This window comes from Danio aesculapii, chromosome 3, assembly GCF_903798145.1.
Source record: "Danio aesculapii chromosome 3, fDanAes4.1, whole genome shotgun sequence".
Lineage (NCBI taxonomy): Eukaryota > Metazoa > Chordata > Actinopteri > Cypriniformes > Danionidae > Danio > Danio aesculapii.
In genome coordinates this window covers 11,049,493-11,064,492 of record NC_079437.1, presented here as the reverse complement: position 1 = coordinate 11,064,492, position 15,000 = coordinate 11,049,493, and the positions used below count along the sequence as shown (strand labels likewise).

Here is a 15,000-nt window from a genome sequence, read left to right as displayed (position 1 = left end):
TATCGGTGACTCCATCGTGCGCCACGTCCCCTCCGCTTCCCCCAAAGGTAACAAAGTACACACTTTCTGCTTACCTGGTGCCCGGGTTAAGAATATTTCTGCACAGATACCTACTATCCTGAGCGCTGCCGAGAGCCTCTGTGCCGTCGTCCTCCACGAACGACACCGGGCTCCGGCAGACGGAGATCCTGAAGAACGACTTCCGGAGCCTGATCGAGACGGTTTGACACACCTCACCCGCCACGCAGATCATCGTTTCTGGACCGCTTCCTACCTACCGCCGAGGAAATGAAACAGAAATTGCTCTTTGCCAATAACTGGAATCTTTTCTGGGAGCATCCTAGGCTTTTCTGCGCTGACGGCCTGCACCCCAGTCGAGCTGGAGCTGAACTCCTGTCGGACAACATATCCAGAATTCTTCGCTCTATCTGACTAGTAAGTAAAAAATTCACAAAATTTACAATTTAGCCATATAGACTCTTATTCATCCCGCATAAATGTTAAATGTAGACCGTTTTATCTGCCACGGAGTTCACCTCCACCATAATAACTGCTGCTTATATTCCTCCCGATGCTGATGCCAAGCTTGCTATGAATGAACTTCATGCAGCCATCAGCAAACAACAGACTGCTCACCGGAGGCTGCTTTTATTGTTGCGGGGGATTTTAATCACTCAAACTTAAAGACAGTGCTCCCCAAATTCCATCAAAACATTTTCTGCCACACAAGGGGAAACAAAACTTTAGACCAAGTTTACACAACATGGCTGAAGCATACGCTGTGACCCCCTCCCCCACTTGGGTCAATCAGATCACCTTTCTTTGTTTCTCACCCCCAAGTACTCACCAAGTACAACACCTCATCAACCGTGTGAAGCCATCAGTAAGGACCATCAAAGTGTGGCCAGCGGGGGTAGACTCCACTCCAGGACAGGTTTAAACACACAGACTGGAGTATGTTTGCTTCCCAGGCCATATGTGGCTCTCACACAGACATTGACAGTACACTTCCTCTGTTCTGGAATATATCAACACCACCATAGACAGTGTTACAACCCAGAAACAGATCACCACATACCCAAATCAAAAGCCATGGATGAACAAGGAGGTGCGCCTCCTGCTGAAGGCACGCAACACTGCCTTCAGATCAGGGGATGCACAGGCCTACAGCACTTTCAGGGCTAATCTGAAGAGGGGCATCAAAAAGGCCAAACACTGTTACAAGCTAAAGCTAGAGGAGCACTTTTCCAACTCTGATCCTCGGCGCATGTGGCAGGGCATCCAGGCCATCAGCAACTACAAACCCAGCCAGTCCACCCCCACAGCCACAAATGTCTCCTTCCTGAACGAGCTTAATGACTTTTATGCCCGCTTTGAAAGAGACAATACAGAACCCTACACCAGGAACACTTCCTCAACCAACCACTCACCTATCATACTCACCTCCTCAGAAGTCTACACCGCACGAGTCGAATCAATGTGCGTAAGGCTGCTGGACCAGACAGTATTCCTGGGCGCGTCCTCAAAGCATGTGCAGAACAGCTCGCTGGGGTATTCACAGACATTTTCAACCTGTCGCTTAACCTAGCAACTGTGCCAACATGCTTTAAAACCACCTCTATTGTGCCAGTGCCCAAACACTCCAGCCCAACATGCCTGAATGACTACCACCCTGTAGCACTTACACCCATCATCATGAAGTGCCATCCGCACTGGACCCACATCAGTTTGCCTAACGTGGCAACAGGAGCACAGAAGATGCCCTGCACTCTGTCCTACACACCTGGACAATAAAAACACTTATGCACGAATGCTGTTTGTTGACTTCAGCTCAGCATTCAACACTATCATACCCTCTAAGTTACTGATCAAACTCAGAGACCTGGATATCAACGCATCTCTCTGCAACTGGCTCATGGACTTTCTGACTAACAGACCTCAGAATGTTAGATCGGCCACATCTGCTCCACCACTGTCACACTCAACATTGGTGTACCACAGGGCTGCGTGCTGAGCCCCTTCCTCTACTCCCTCTTTACCATCGACTGTAGGCCTGTGAACAGATCCAACACCATCATCAAATTTGTAGATGACACCACAGTGATTGGTCTAATCAGCAATAATGATGAGACTGCCTACAGGGAGGAGATACAGCATCTGGCCACTTGGTGCATCGACAATAATCTGCTCCTTAACACCAACAAGACCAAGGAGCTCATTGTGGACTTCAGGAAGGGACGAACAGGCTCACATGATCCCATCAACATTAATGGGATGGCTGTTGAGCCTGTCTCATCCTTCAAGTTCCTGAGGACCCACATCTCAAAGGACCTTTCCTGGACCACCAACACCTGCAGCCTGGTCAAGAACGCTCACCAGCGCCTATTCTTCTTGAGGCAACTTAAGAAGAACCAGCTTTCATCAGCTGTCTTGCTCTGTTGCTGAGCGTAAGGCACTGCTGAGGGTGGTGAAAACTGCCCAACGCATCACAGGGACTACGCTGCCAGTCATTGAGGACATCCAGAAGAAACACTGTCTGCGCCGAGCACGCAGTATTCTTAAGGACACCTCTCACCCTGCTCACAGACTGTTTTCACTCCTGCCTTCTGGCAGGCGCTTCAGGCTCTCCCGGACAAAAATCAGCAGACTGAGGAACAGCTTTTTCCCCAGAGCTGTCTCCCTTTTGAACTCTGCCCCTCACTGACTCTTTCTCTCTATTTCGAAATGCACCCGCAAACGCAAATGACCTTGATGTAGTAACCAGCAGTATGGATGCCATCTTTACTAGCACTCTAAATACTGTGGCACCCATCAAACTAAAAAAGGCTAGAGAGAATAAAACTACACCATGGTATAATAGTCATACCCGCGCTCTCACAGCAACCTGTGCCCTGAAACGTAAATGGAAAAAAATAATTTAGAAGTTTTTAGAATTGCGTACAAAGACAGTATGTCCAGCTATAGGAGGGCTTTAAAATCTGCCAAGGCTGAGCACCTCCGCAAACTGATAGACAAAAATTATAACAATCCTAGATTCTTATTTAACACCATTGCTCAATTAACAAATAATCGGTCATCTTTGGAACAAAACGTTCCACTGCAAATTAGTAGTGATGACTTCATGAATTTTTCAGTGATAAAATAGAAGGCTTTAGACAGAAAATAGGAGATATTAAACTTTCTGCACCGCCTTATACATCAGATCCAGTAAACATTCCACTAAATCTAAATAACCTACAGTGCTTCAAAATCATAGAACAGGAAGAGCTAGATAAAATTATAAATAGCTCTAAATCAGCTCCGTGTATGTTGGACCCAATTCTAACAAAATTACTGAAAGAATTGCTACCTGTTATAGGAGAACCTCTTCTTAACATTATCAACTCTTCTTTATCTTTAGGCCATGTTCCAAATCCTTACAAGCTAGCTGTTATTAAGCCTATTATTAAGAAACCACAACAGGACCCCAGCAACTTAGCTAATTATAGGCCTATTTCAAATCTTCCATTTATATCTAAAATACTAGAAAAAGTTGTTTCTGCTCAATTATGCTCCTTTCTGCAGACGAACAATGTTTTGAAGTGTTTCAGTCAGGTTTCAGAGCTCATCACAGTACAGAAACTGCATTAGTGAAAATAACCAACGATTTACTCTTAGCTGCTGACCAAGGGTGCATCTCGCTATTAGTTTTACTCTATCTTATATTTACATTAAGTCATTTAGCAGACGTTTTTATCCAAAGCGACTTACAAATGAGGACAAGGAAGCAATTTACACAACTATAAGAGCAGCAGTGAACAAGTGCTATAGGCAAGTTTCAGGTGTGTAAAGTCTAAGAAGCAAAAGCATTAGTAAATTTTTTTTTTTTTTTGAGAGAGAGAGAAAACAGTTAGTGGTATAGCCAGAGAGGCAATTAAGATTAGGAAGGAAAGTGGAGACTAAATAGTTGAGTTTTTAGTCGTTTCTTGAAGACAGCAAGTGACTCTGCTGTTCTGATGTAGTTAGGGAGTTCATTCCACCAACTGGGCAGATTGAATGTGAGAGTTCGGGAAAGGGATTTCTTCCTTCTTAGGGATGGAACATGAGGCGACGTTCATTCACAGAACGCAAGTTTCTGGAGGGCACATAAATCTGCAGAAGTGAGAGCAGATATGAAGGAGCCAAGCTATAGGTCGCTTTGTAAGCAAACATCAGAGCTTTGAATTTGATGCGAGCAGCAACTGGCAGCCAGTGCAAACGGGTGAGTAGCGGAGTGACATGTGCTCTTTTGGGTTCATCAAAGACCACTCGTGCTGCTGCGTTCTGAAGCAGCTGAAGAGGTTTGATAGAATTAGCTGGAAGCCCGGCTAGTAGAGAGTTGCAATAGTCCAGTTTGGAGAGAACAAGAGCTTGAACAATTAGTTAAGCTGCATGTTCAGATAGGAAGGGTCGGACCTTTCTGATGTTGTAGAGTGCGAATCTGCAAGATCGAGCAGTTCTAGAAATGTGGTCAGAGAAGTTTAAGTTGGTCATCAATCGTTACTCCAAGGCTTTTTACCATTTTGGATGCAGTAATGGTTGCTCCATCCATCTGGATTGAGAAGTTATGGTGTAGAGTCGGGTTGGCAGAAACTTCAAGCATTTCCGTTTTCGTGAGGTTAAGCTGAAGATGATGATCTTTCATCCAGTGTGAAATGTCTGACAGGCAGGCTGAAATGCGAGCTGGAACCGAGGGATCATCAGGGTGAAAAGAGAGGTATAGCTGGGTATCATCAGCATACCAGTGGTAGGAAAATCCATGTTTCTGGATGACTGTTCCTAAAGATGCCGTGTAGATAGAGAAGAGAAGTGGCCCAAGAACAGAGCCCTGAGGTACCCCAGTGTTTAGATGCTGTAGGTTGGACACCTCTCCCCTCCAAGACACCCTGAATGACCTGTCAGAGAGGTAAGAACTGAACCATTGAATAACAGTGCCTGCGACGCCTAGTGACTCAAGCGTAGATAGCAGGATCTGGTGGTTTACAGTGTCAAAATAAATAACATCCAGCAAGATAAATCCAGCAAGATGAGGATCTGCTTTAGCCAGTCTGAGATCCCTCCACGACCGAGAGCAGGGCAGTCTCAGTTGAGTGGCCTTTCTTAAAGCCAGATTGCTTGTTGTCCATGAGGTTGTTTTGAGTAAGAAAGTCCAGGACTTGATTGAACACTACTTTCTCCAAAATCTTGGCCATGAATGGAAGCAGGGATACCGGTCGGTAGTTTTCAAGTAGCGTTTGATCCAGGTTGGGTTTCTTTACCCTAGCCTGCTTAAATGAAGTAGGGAACTACTTTGACACTGGACTGCAGATGTGAAATTACCGCAGAGAAGAATCACTCTTCACCAGTCTGAGACATAAGATGAAAAGTCTACATCTCGTTTAAAAAAATAAGATAAGAGCCCAAAATAAGAGCCCAATTTTAAACTGTCGGGACATGTTATATGGAATGTTTATTTGTTTCTCTGCCATCTACAAGGGCCCCTTCTATAGACTTATAAAGTGCTATTTTCACTTGAAGCCTTGAAGTGACTGCTCGAGTGTAGTCAGAGTAATGACTTAAGGTATGGAAGTACACCCAATGGAGTTTTTAAGGTTAATATTGTTTGTTTTTTGTTTCAGCTTATATTGTTCAAGGCAAAGCTATGTATTGAGAAACTTTTATTATTCAGTTTTAAGTCACATGTAAAATATAAAGATTGCTTGATTTAACATTAACATTGGTGTACTCAGTCCAGTTAAAAGAGGGACAATTTTGTCCAAACATTAAAAAAAAAGCTAGAGCAGAAGTTGTGTTTCTATGGGAAACGCACTGAAATGATGCAAAACACTCCAAACTAAACAAAATGGGTTTTAAAAAGGTAGACTTTGCATCTTACAAATCTGTACGTAAAAGAGGGGAGGCCATACTTATATGCAAAATGTTGAATTATGATCAGACTTAAAAGATAAGGAAGAAAGATTTGTACTGATAATAGGAAAAATAGAGAGACATTTGATAAGTTCTTTGAATGTCTATGCTCCCCCTGGTTCTGCACTGTAAACCCTAATGTTATCTTTACTTAAACAATTAAGTAAAGTTGACTGAACATAACTTAAAATTTAGCATTTTGGCCCTATCACTTGAAAATATCAGTTCATTTAACTTATGTACCATGAAAATGCATAAACTTAAGATTTCAAGTGTAGTGAGCTCAAAATCATAATAAATCCTTTGAAAAAAATAGGTTATTTTCACAAATGTAGTCTTGACTGTAAAATTCTAATATGTGCAACCTTTTAAGTGCAAAGTCGTTTTTAAATCAGAAAACAAATGGCTTCAGGTATAATTATTCATCATAATGTGAATAAATGGCTACTTATTTTTTTGTTTAAAATTTATTTTAACATTTTTTCACAGTATATTATTACACAGTTAGTACTAAGTTTGGTGAACTGAACAATTTCAGTATAGTCTACAAAACCGGCAAGTTAAATAAACTTAAATGTGAAAGTTTTGGGAGACTCCATTACTCAAATAAATTGAGGCAACAAGTTTACTCAATTAATTTAGTTGTTAACTTATTAGGGTTTTCAGTGTGAGTGGAATTTTTTTTATCATGAAGTATTCAAAATTAATTGTTACCAAAGACCAAAGAATTCTAATATGTGAAGATGACTTTAACAAACATTTAAAACCAACGTTCTAGAAACACTAAAGCCACTAACCAAACAGGTGAATTGCCTGTTAAAAAAGATAGGGCTTACCAATGGAGAGAATTAAATCCAAGGGTCTGTGATTATACACATTAGTCTCATCCTCACACAACATAGTCTAAAATAGATTACTTTTTACTCTTAAAAAAGATCTGCCTTGAATTGAAATATCTGAATTGTATACGATAGATATTTCTCATAATCCTGTTTATATGTCAGTGGTTCTGAGTAAGAAACAAAGGTCAGCAGTTTGGAGAATGAACACAGATATTTTAATTCACAAAATAGGCAAAATTTAGAAAACATAATTAAATCAAGTTAAAATAAATTTAAAAAACTACAAAATAGGGCTACAACGAATCAGACGATGAAACAAGATCTTTAAAAATAATTAGGGAAATTGATGGAATATTTTCCGACAGAACTACAAAATAAACCGAGACATTATGAAGCAGGGGTGAAATCATTAAAATTGCTAGCATACAGACTAAGAAACACAGCCGATAGAGCCATCATAAAATTAGAAATCCTCAAACAGGGAGATACATTGTAAATTAGAGCAAATACAGCAGAGTTTGGAAAAATGTTATATAGCTTTAGATTTACAACCTAAAAATAATAATGATGTGCAGATTAATTATTTTCTAGCCACATTAGACCTGTCTACAGTGTCAGAGGAACAAAATAAATCCCTATTAGCAGAAGTTACCATGGAGGAGTTAAAAGCAGCCATAACAAGGTAAATAAGTGGACAGTTATCCCGCAGAATGGTAGAAATCCATGTTTGATCAATTGACTCCTAAACTTTATTAAAGGCTTTCAATTGGGTAATACGAAAAAAATCTTACCCTCATGAAGAGAAGCTATTATATCAGTTATTCCAAAGGAGGGTAATTTAGTGTGTTAAATGTTGACTAATAAAATTTATTAGCATGAAGATTAGAAAAAAAACTCTTCCAGAAATTATTATTTGGATCAGACAGACTTTATTTGTCAAAGGCAAGCAGCAGAACACATTAGAAGAACTCAATTTTAACTTCATTTCAAACCAAAAAGTAGAAGCTGCCCTATTGAGTTTAGATGCTGTGACTCAGTGAGATGGAGGTTCTTATATAAGGTATTAGCAAAAGTTGGATTTCACAATATTTTTATTGAAATAATGAAGACATTATATGATAAGCCTCAAGGATCAAAATTAACAGAGACTTATCTGGATTTCTTTCAATTTAGAGCGTGGTACAAGAAAGAGGTGCTCCTTTTCTCTCCTTCTCTTTGCCCTATTTATTGAACCTTTAAGCCAATTGAGTTAGGCAAAATAGCTCAATTAAAGGTAGATTCAGAAGCGAATGGTCATCCTACCAAAATTATTGTATCTATTTAAACACTTCCAATAAAAAAAATTCAAACTAACAATTTAGCGAATGGAATAACTTAATATTTGGATTTTTATGGCAGGAAAAAAAAACCCAGAGTAAGATTTAAAACACAATACTGCAATTAAGCAAAGAAAAAGGTGGGTTAGGTCTCCCATGCCTGCAACAATACTATTACACAGCTCAATTAAGTCTAGTCTGCTGGAGTAGTCCTACATATCCAGCAAAATGGATTTAAATAGAGAAAGGGATGATGGAGGAATCCCTGTTATCTGCCCTAATTGCAGATGGCAAACTAATAAATAAAATCAATAAAGAAACAAATCCATAGATTAAATTACTATTCAAAATCTAGCATCAAACAAAGAAAATATGTGGTTTGCAAGATGCATCAAGAATATTAAGATGGTGTGCCTTCAATACTGATTTTATTCCTAACCAAATAGAAGACAGATTTTGAATATGGACCAAGTTAGGAATTTCCAACTATTACACTTTTTTTTGACAAGGGTACAATCCAAATGTTTGAATTTCTAAAGGAAAAATATGGGTTTAATCAAAGTAACTTCTATAGATACCTTCAAGTAAGACATTATATTGATTGCAGTGTTTCCTCTAGGATTTTTTCCAGCTGTGGCGGCAGACTCTTTTGGGCATTGTACACAGATCTACCACTACATGTGCCGTTATTTCATTGACAATTGTCGTGGGCGCAGTATTAAGTCGAGATCGCATTCATGTAATTGCCTACAAGCATGTCAAACTCTGATCGAGCGCCTGATTCCTCTGTTCATGCACAAAACTTCTTGCGCACCCTCAAATAAACACTGCTGAAGTGCAGATTTTCTTGCGCTCTCAAATAAACACTGCTGAAGTGTGATTTAATGCGTTTATGTAACGAGGATGTCTCCAACATTTATTAGATTTGCTAGGAATATTATGAATGTCTTCAATAGACTTACAGAGCTGTATTAATGCGTCGTGAAGTAAAGTGAAACGGCTATAAACTCCAGCAAGATAAAGTCATTATATGCAGAGCCATTGTCCTTTATCTATAAATAAAATATAATGATGGAAACTGTGTTCATCTTAACTGAAAGCCATGTCGCGTTTGCTAGCCTCACGCATCTGTCAGTAAGTCAATCAGCCAGCACGTCACCTTAAAGGGTTAAACAAAGAACGCACAGCACTACTACAGTTACAGTTGCGCTGTTATAATTCACTTACTTTTTAATATGTTTTTGGTGAGATTATCACCCGCTATTTAACAAACGACTGAATGTTTTGAATGAGAAGCTGTAATGTAGCCGTGGCGGGATGAATTTTGGTGTGGCGTCCCACCACGGAAGAATGAATTTAGTGGAAACCATGGATTGTGATATTAAACCAGAAATATTGAAAGTTGCAGAGACTGGAATAATAAAAGTGTTTCTATCAGTGGGCAAGGCCCAATCATGTAATAAGATCATTTCAAAATGATACAAGGGATTTCGCGAATCTGTACCAGATAATACACTATATGTTAGAGATAAATGGGAAAATGGAAGGAATCTCAGATGAGGATTGGGGAATATTTGTAAACTCAATGGAAATGTACCAGCTCAGACATGTGAAGAGGGAAAAGTGTTCTAAAGTTTTTCATCAAGCCATCACAGAAAATACACAGAGGAAAGAGCACTAGCTGCTGGAGAATGTGTGGGGAAAAGTAGCTAATCACTATTATGTTTTTGGGATTGCCAGAAATTAACCTTATACTGGAAAGAGATACATTTAGACGCCAGTTTTGAAATAGAAATTGCTTTCAATTCATTCATTTGCTTTTCGGCTTAGTCCCTTTATTAATCTCGGGTCGTCACAGCAGAATAAACCGCCAACTTATCCAGCACATGTTTTACACGACAGATGCCCTTCCAGCTGCAACCAATCACTGGGAAACTGCTTTCAATTGTGAATCTTTATATTTAGGTAATATAAATTTAGATGGATGGATTAATAAAGACAAGAAACGAAACGGTTACTACGTAACCCTTGTTCCCAAGGGGGGGATGGAAATGCTTTGAGGAAACTTCAACTATGGGGATATTGTCAGAAGCCAATCATCTGAAAGAGTAACAAAACGGGCCAATGACATGCCAATGAGTTGGTGGCGTGCACAGCTGGCAGCAATTACAATCATCTTTTGTATTAAGTTGCCCACCGTGCATCGCAAAGACACTTTTTTGCTTTCAGAGCCTCAAGCTACTGAGAGAGTCTTCGGTTCCTCCAAACCTCCTTCGAGAAAGAGAGCGAGGGAGTGAGCGAGAAAGTTGCCGGTGTTTGAACAGGTTGTTCTTCTTCGTTTTCAGAGTGTGTGACATGCAGTGGCAGATGGTTGAGCTGGGCTATTCTCTCTTACCTGGATGTGTATTGTAAGAGTACTGTACCAGGGGTTTTGGTAAGAGTCTAAATTATCATATGCATTTGCTTATATGGCAAAACATGTCTTTTTCTCCAAAGAAGGCCATACGGACTCCAAAGGCAGATACTGATAAGATCAGGGCCTGGTGGGTGGACTTTGAAGGTTTTACGATGTGGTCACATGTTGATTGGTCAGTTTAAATATCTCAGTATTGGGCTTTAGTCACATGGTCAAGAAAGATACAAAATAGGTGGTAAAACGCTGCTCTGGCTCTTTTCCTGCCCTGAGCTTTTCCTACTCTGCTTCTCTCTGGCTCTGGAGGCTATTTCTGGCTCTACTGCTCCCAGGCTTTTTTTTGATGCCTGCTTACTCTTTTGTCTCTCTCTCTCTCCACTCCCCCTGTCTCTCTCTTTCCTAGGTAACTTTATTTTTACATTTAAGATGGGTGCAATTGTTATTATCATGTTTTTATCATTTTAGACAGTTATTTGTAACTAATTCAGTTGTAACCATAGAGAATTATTGTCATTAATCATCTCAAATTACTTTTGATTTAACGTCAACACTTAATTGCTCTATACTTCAATACAATACAATCACATAATAGCAACACTCTCCCACATTTTAAGCTATTAATACTGCCCTTATTTCCGTTTTTGGTATAAGATTGCAGAAGCATGGTTTGACAAGAATGTACAGTTTTAACCATCATGCTGATCACTTTTTAGTCATTCGTGCAAAACTACAGTTCAAACCGCTGTGGTTAAAACCCATTCTTTCCACATTTAATACATGGTGTGTTATCTTCTCAGAGCTCTTAGTGCCAGTAATTAAAGATAAAGCAGGTAAAATATCTAGTGTAGATGTAACAGGATTAAAAGAATGTTTAATTGTCTTTCACCAAAAATTGTTATATTGTTTACTTTATGGTTGTTGGGCGACCTCTGTGGCAACCGTATATAATTGGTTCTTTCACCTTTCACCTGCAAAGCCCCGCCTCCAGCAGAGATGGTTGCTGAATGCAGAGAGGCGGTAGGTAAATGTGCTCCAGCAAAATGTGATGAATTCTGTATTGTAACACACATTTTTAATATCACATACAACCCTAATATGAACATTAAATGATGTTTGTATCGAGTGATTGGCTGTGTGTGACTAACTTCGTGTGGTTTAATTTGCTCATGATGTGTGTAGCTGGAATGATGACATTAATACGAGCAGGGGTGAATTCTTACTTTTTTTTTTTTCTTTTTTTTTTTTTAGTATGCATGTTAAGCATACTGTTGCCAGAGGGATATATTTCTATTACAGGTATGTTGAACTTTTGTATATGAATAATGATTTATTAAGATGACTTTATGTGGACACACTCTCGAGTGGTCATTTGGGCCTCCAGCAGAGATGGTTGCTGAATGCAGAGAGGTGATACATGTTTAAATGCATACTGTTAACAAAGGATATATTTCTGTTACAGAATAAACAACGGATAACGCAGTTCTCTGTGTCCACCTGAGTAATTTGTGTCATTGGGAAATAAAGCGTTACATAGACAATAATAGGTCAATTCAATGGCAGGTATAATTTCTAAAGTTGTTCAGGATATTTTCTTTAACTCTGTAGAAGCAGAGCCTTAAAATGATTAGTGATCCAACTATATCTCCATAAAGAGCAGCTGATGGGCTCAGAGAGGAGATAAAGGACACCAGCTAGTCATATAAACGCGGGACATTCTTGCTAATTCCAGTATCATTTATATTGTTGAATATCAGGAAACAGGGTTTTCAGGGAAGGTGATGAGGGTGTTGTAGAATGTATTTCTTTAAAACATGAATAATTTGTGTGTTACTATAATTTAGTGTGTGTTACTTATAAACTTTGCAGTTTTCTAGAGTTAATCTCTCGCTCGATTGTTCAAGAAAAAAAGGGAGAATATAAAAAAATGAAAGAATGAATAAACAATACAATCAGTGTTGGTAAAATACTTAAATTAATGAATTAACAGGTACATCATCAGTGTTGTATATTAATTACCTTTCTAATCACTATGCCTGGAAGTTAGGTTAATTAACTGACTTATAAAGTCCTCATAAATCTTGCTGCACTCATAATGGAAAGGCATGTTTTTACCTTCTTACATTTGAGTCAAACATGAACATTGTAGCATTTCAGCTTTAAGACAATTTTCATAACAACATAATCTTAAACAGAATTACTCTGCAAAACATCTGAATAACAAACAACAAATTTAATGAATAGAAATGTTTTACTTAAGAAAAAATGGAATGTACTGTATATTTAATCTGTTTACAGTCATGTTAACAAGTCAATCAGATAATCTTCTAAAATACATTGTTCATGAGTTTGTGCAATTGTCTGATAAGTTATACGTCTTTACCTGAACAAACAGAATGCAAAAGATCTTCACAAATAAAGATTTACTCTCATTATAACTGTCTGATTAATACAGAACTGTTGAATTTATATACAGTATGTCCATTAGAGCAACTGTATATTCATTACATTAAAAATTAACAGCAACCCCTTTATTATGGTGCTTGAGAAGCCAACATACTGTTATGCTACATAAACAACTTTTTTCTTTCTTCTGAGATTAATTCTATATGCATCTCCTCCTAAACTGTTCAAGCTACAAAAAACAAGCTAATTCCAAACTTCTCTGACTCAAGTTGCTATTTCTTTTTCAACATGATTTCCAAACTGACCCAGAGAATTTGGAAAAGTCACATTGACTTAACATTGGACCAAACTTTGTGACCTTATAACTTTGTGCCAGACTATAATACAGACTTCAGACCTCATTTAGCTCAGAATACCAATCTGCCAATCACTGATGACCTTTCAACTTACTAGCCACACGCTAGCAATCACCGACGGCTCCATAGCAAACGTGCCCATAGACTTCCATTGTAAAAAAAAAAAAAAAACACAATTGACTTTACATTGGACACACTAACAACAAAGGCCTATCATAGCAATATACTAATCCATACTAGAAACATGCTAACATATATGTAGTTATCTCTCTATGCCAGCTGTTTTAAACTTCTTAAAAAAGACTTCAATGATTAAACTTTAAAACCCATCGTGGACGAAGTACGAAATTGAAGAGTGGGGGGCTGTTGTGGACGAAAGTGAAGAGGGTTGGGGAGTTGTGGAAGAAAGTAAAAGTGAACAGCAGATGGGAGAGGAGGGCGGTTGGTACAATCAGGATCCGGCGTGTTCCGGCACAAATTAAGCCCTGATTACAGTAACAAATCACAGAGTAACTCACTGCACCCAATACTAATAATAGATCATTCGGTCGTGTTTCCTCTCATTCTACAGCATTTGACAATCAGCACGACTGTCACTAGCAGATATAGACAAGCTGCCAGACCAGAACTGAGCATGTTGAAGACAGAGATCTGAGATTCATGAACCAGACGCTGAAGAAAAGAGAGACACACAGAGCACTTTATCATGCGCTACATCTGAACAAGGACAAATGAAGAAATAAATGAGCTGACAGTTTCAGAGACTCTCACCTCTGACTGAGATCCAGCTCTTGGGTGACTCTCCTTCTGGGCGTTTACAGTAGTAGAAACCCTCATGCGACTTTGAGACAGCAGTGATGATCATCTCTGAGGTTTGACTCTGGACGAGTGATCCATCTTTATAGAAATCAGCTCTGAGATTTGCTGGAGTTGTAGATTATATAAACAGTGTAGAGTCAGAGTATCTCCTTCAGTCACAGGATGAACAGGACTCTCCAGAATCACACCAGCTACACAAACACAGCAAACATCAACACACATATCAACAGATTCACAACTTTGTTTAATGCTTTCTGTTCTCATCAAGTCAATTTGTTTTATCTAATGATTGTACATTAAGAATAAAATGAATAAATACAGACACTCAGACTCACAGTGTACAGTGATATTAACAGGATTATAATTCTCTCCAGACTCAGACTGACACCAGTAAACTCCAGTGTCTGATGTGGTGAGGCTGATTGTACATGTAGATCCTGTTTGTGATGAACAATCGTTGATCAGCCAGCTGTCTCCATATCTTCTGACTCCCCATCCAGTAGAGTTACTCTTGTCTTCACAGCTCAGAGAAAGAGAGTCAGATGTAAAGTGTTGAGCTCTGCTGGGACTGATGACCAGAGACTGGAGGAGAAACACCTGAGACAGCAATAATTTATAAATATGTAACTTTATTCAATATGAAATATGATCCAATCATTTCAGTTCAGTGTAAACTCACCAGTGACCCACAGTGGCTGTGTGTTGCTCATATCTGTTTTATAGTTCGGTTTTCCTCTCTCTGCTTCACACATATAAACTCCTGTGTGTTTTAGAGCAACAGAACTGACAGTGTATTTTCCTCCAGCTCCTCTACTGCTGTCTGAGAGCGGTTCATAAATGTAACCCTTACCTGTGAAGAGTGAGAATATACAGATGTTCACCGTAATCAGCTATTTCTGTATACAATACTATATTCTATATTTAAA

At 39.1% G+C, this 15,000-nt stretch overlaps 1 protein-coding gene across 1 annotated transcript in view; it reads right to left on the bottom strand.

Annotated features, from left to right (window-relative positions):
- Window positions 1-13,913: 13,913 nt before the first annotated feature.
- LOC130217337 (Fc receptor-like protein 5) overlaps window positions 13,914-15,000 on the bottom strand; it is a 12,024-nt gene continuing 10,937 nt past the window's right edge. Inside the window, 6 exon segments of the mRNA XM_056449434.1 lie at window positions 13,914-13,927; window positions 14,027-14,194; window positions 14,197-14,265; window positions 14,410-14,657; window positions 14,659-14,671; window positions 14,754-14,924. Of these exon segments, the coding sequence (XP_056305409.1) occupies window positions 13,914-13,927; window positions 14,027-14,194; window positions 14,197-14,265; window positions 14,410-14,657; window positions 14,659-14,671; window positions 14,754-14,924 (683 nt within the window).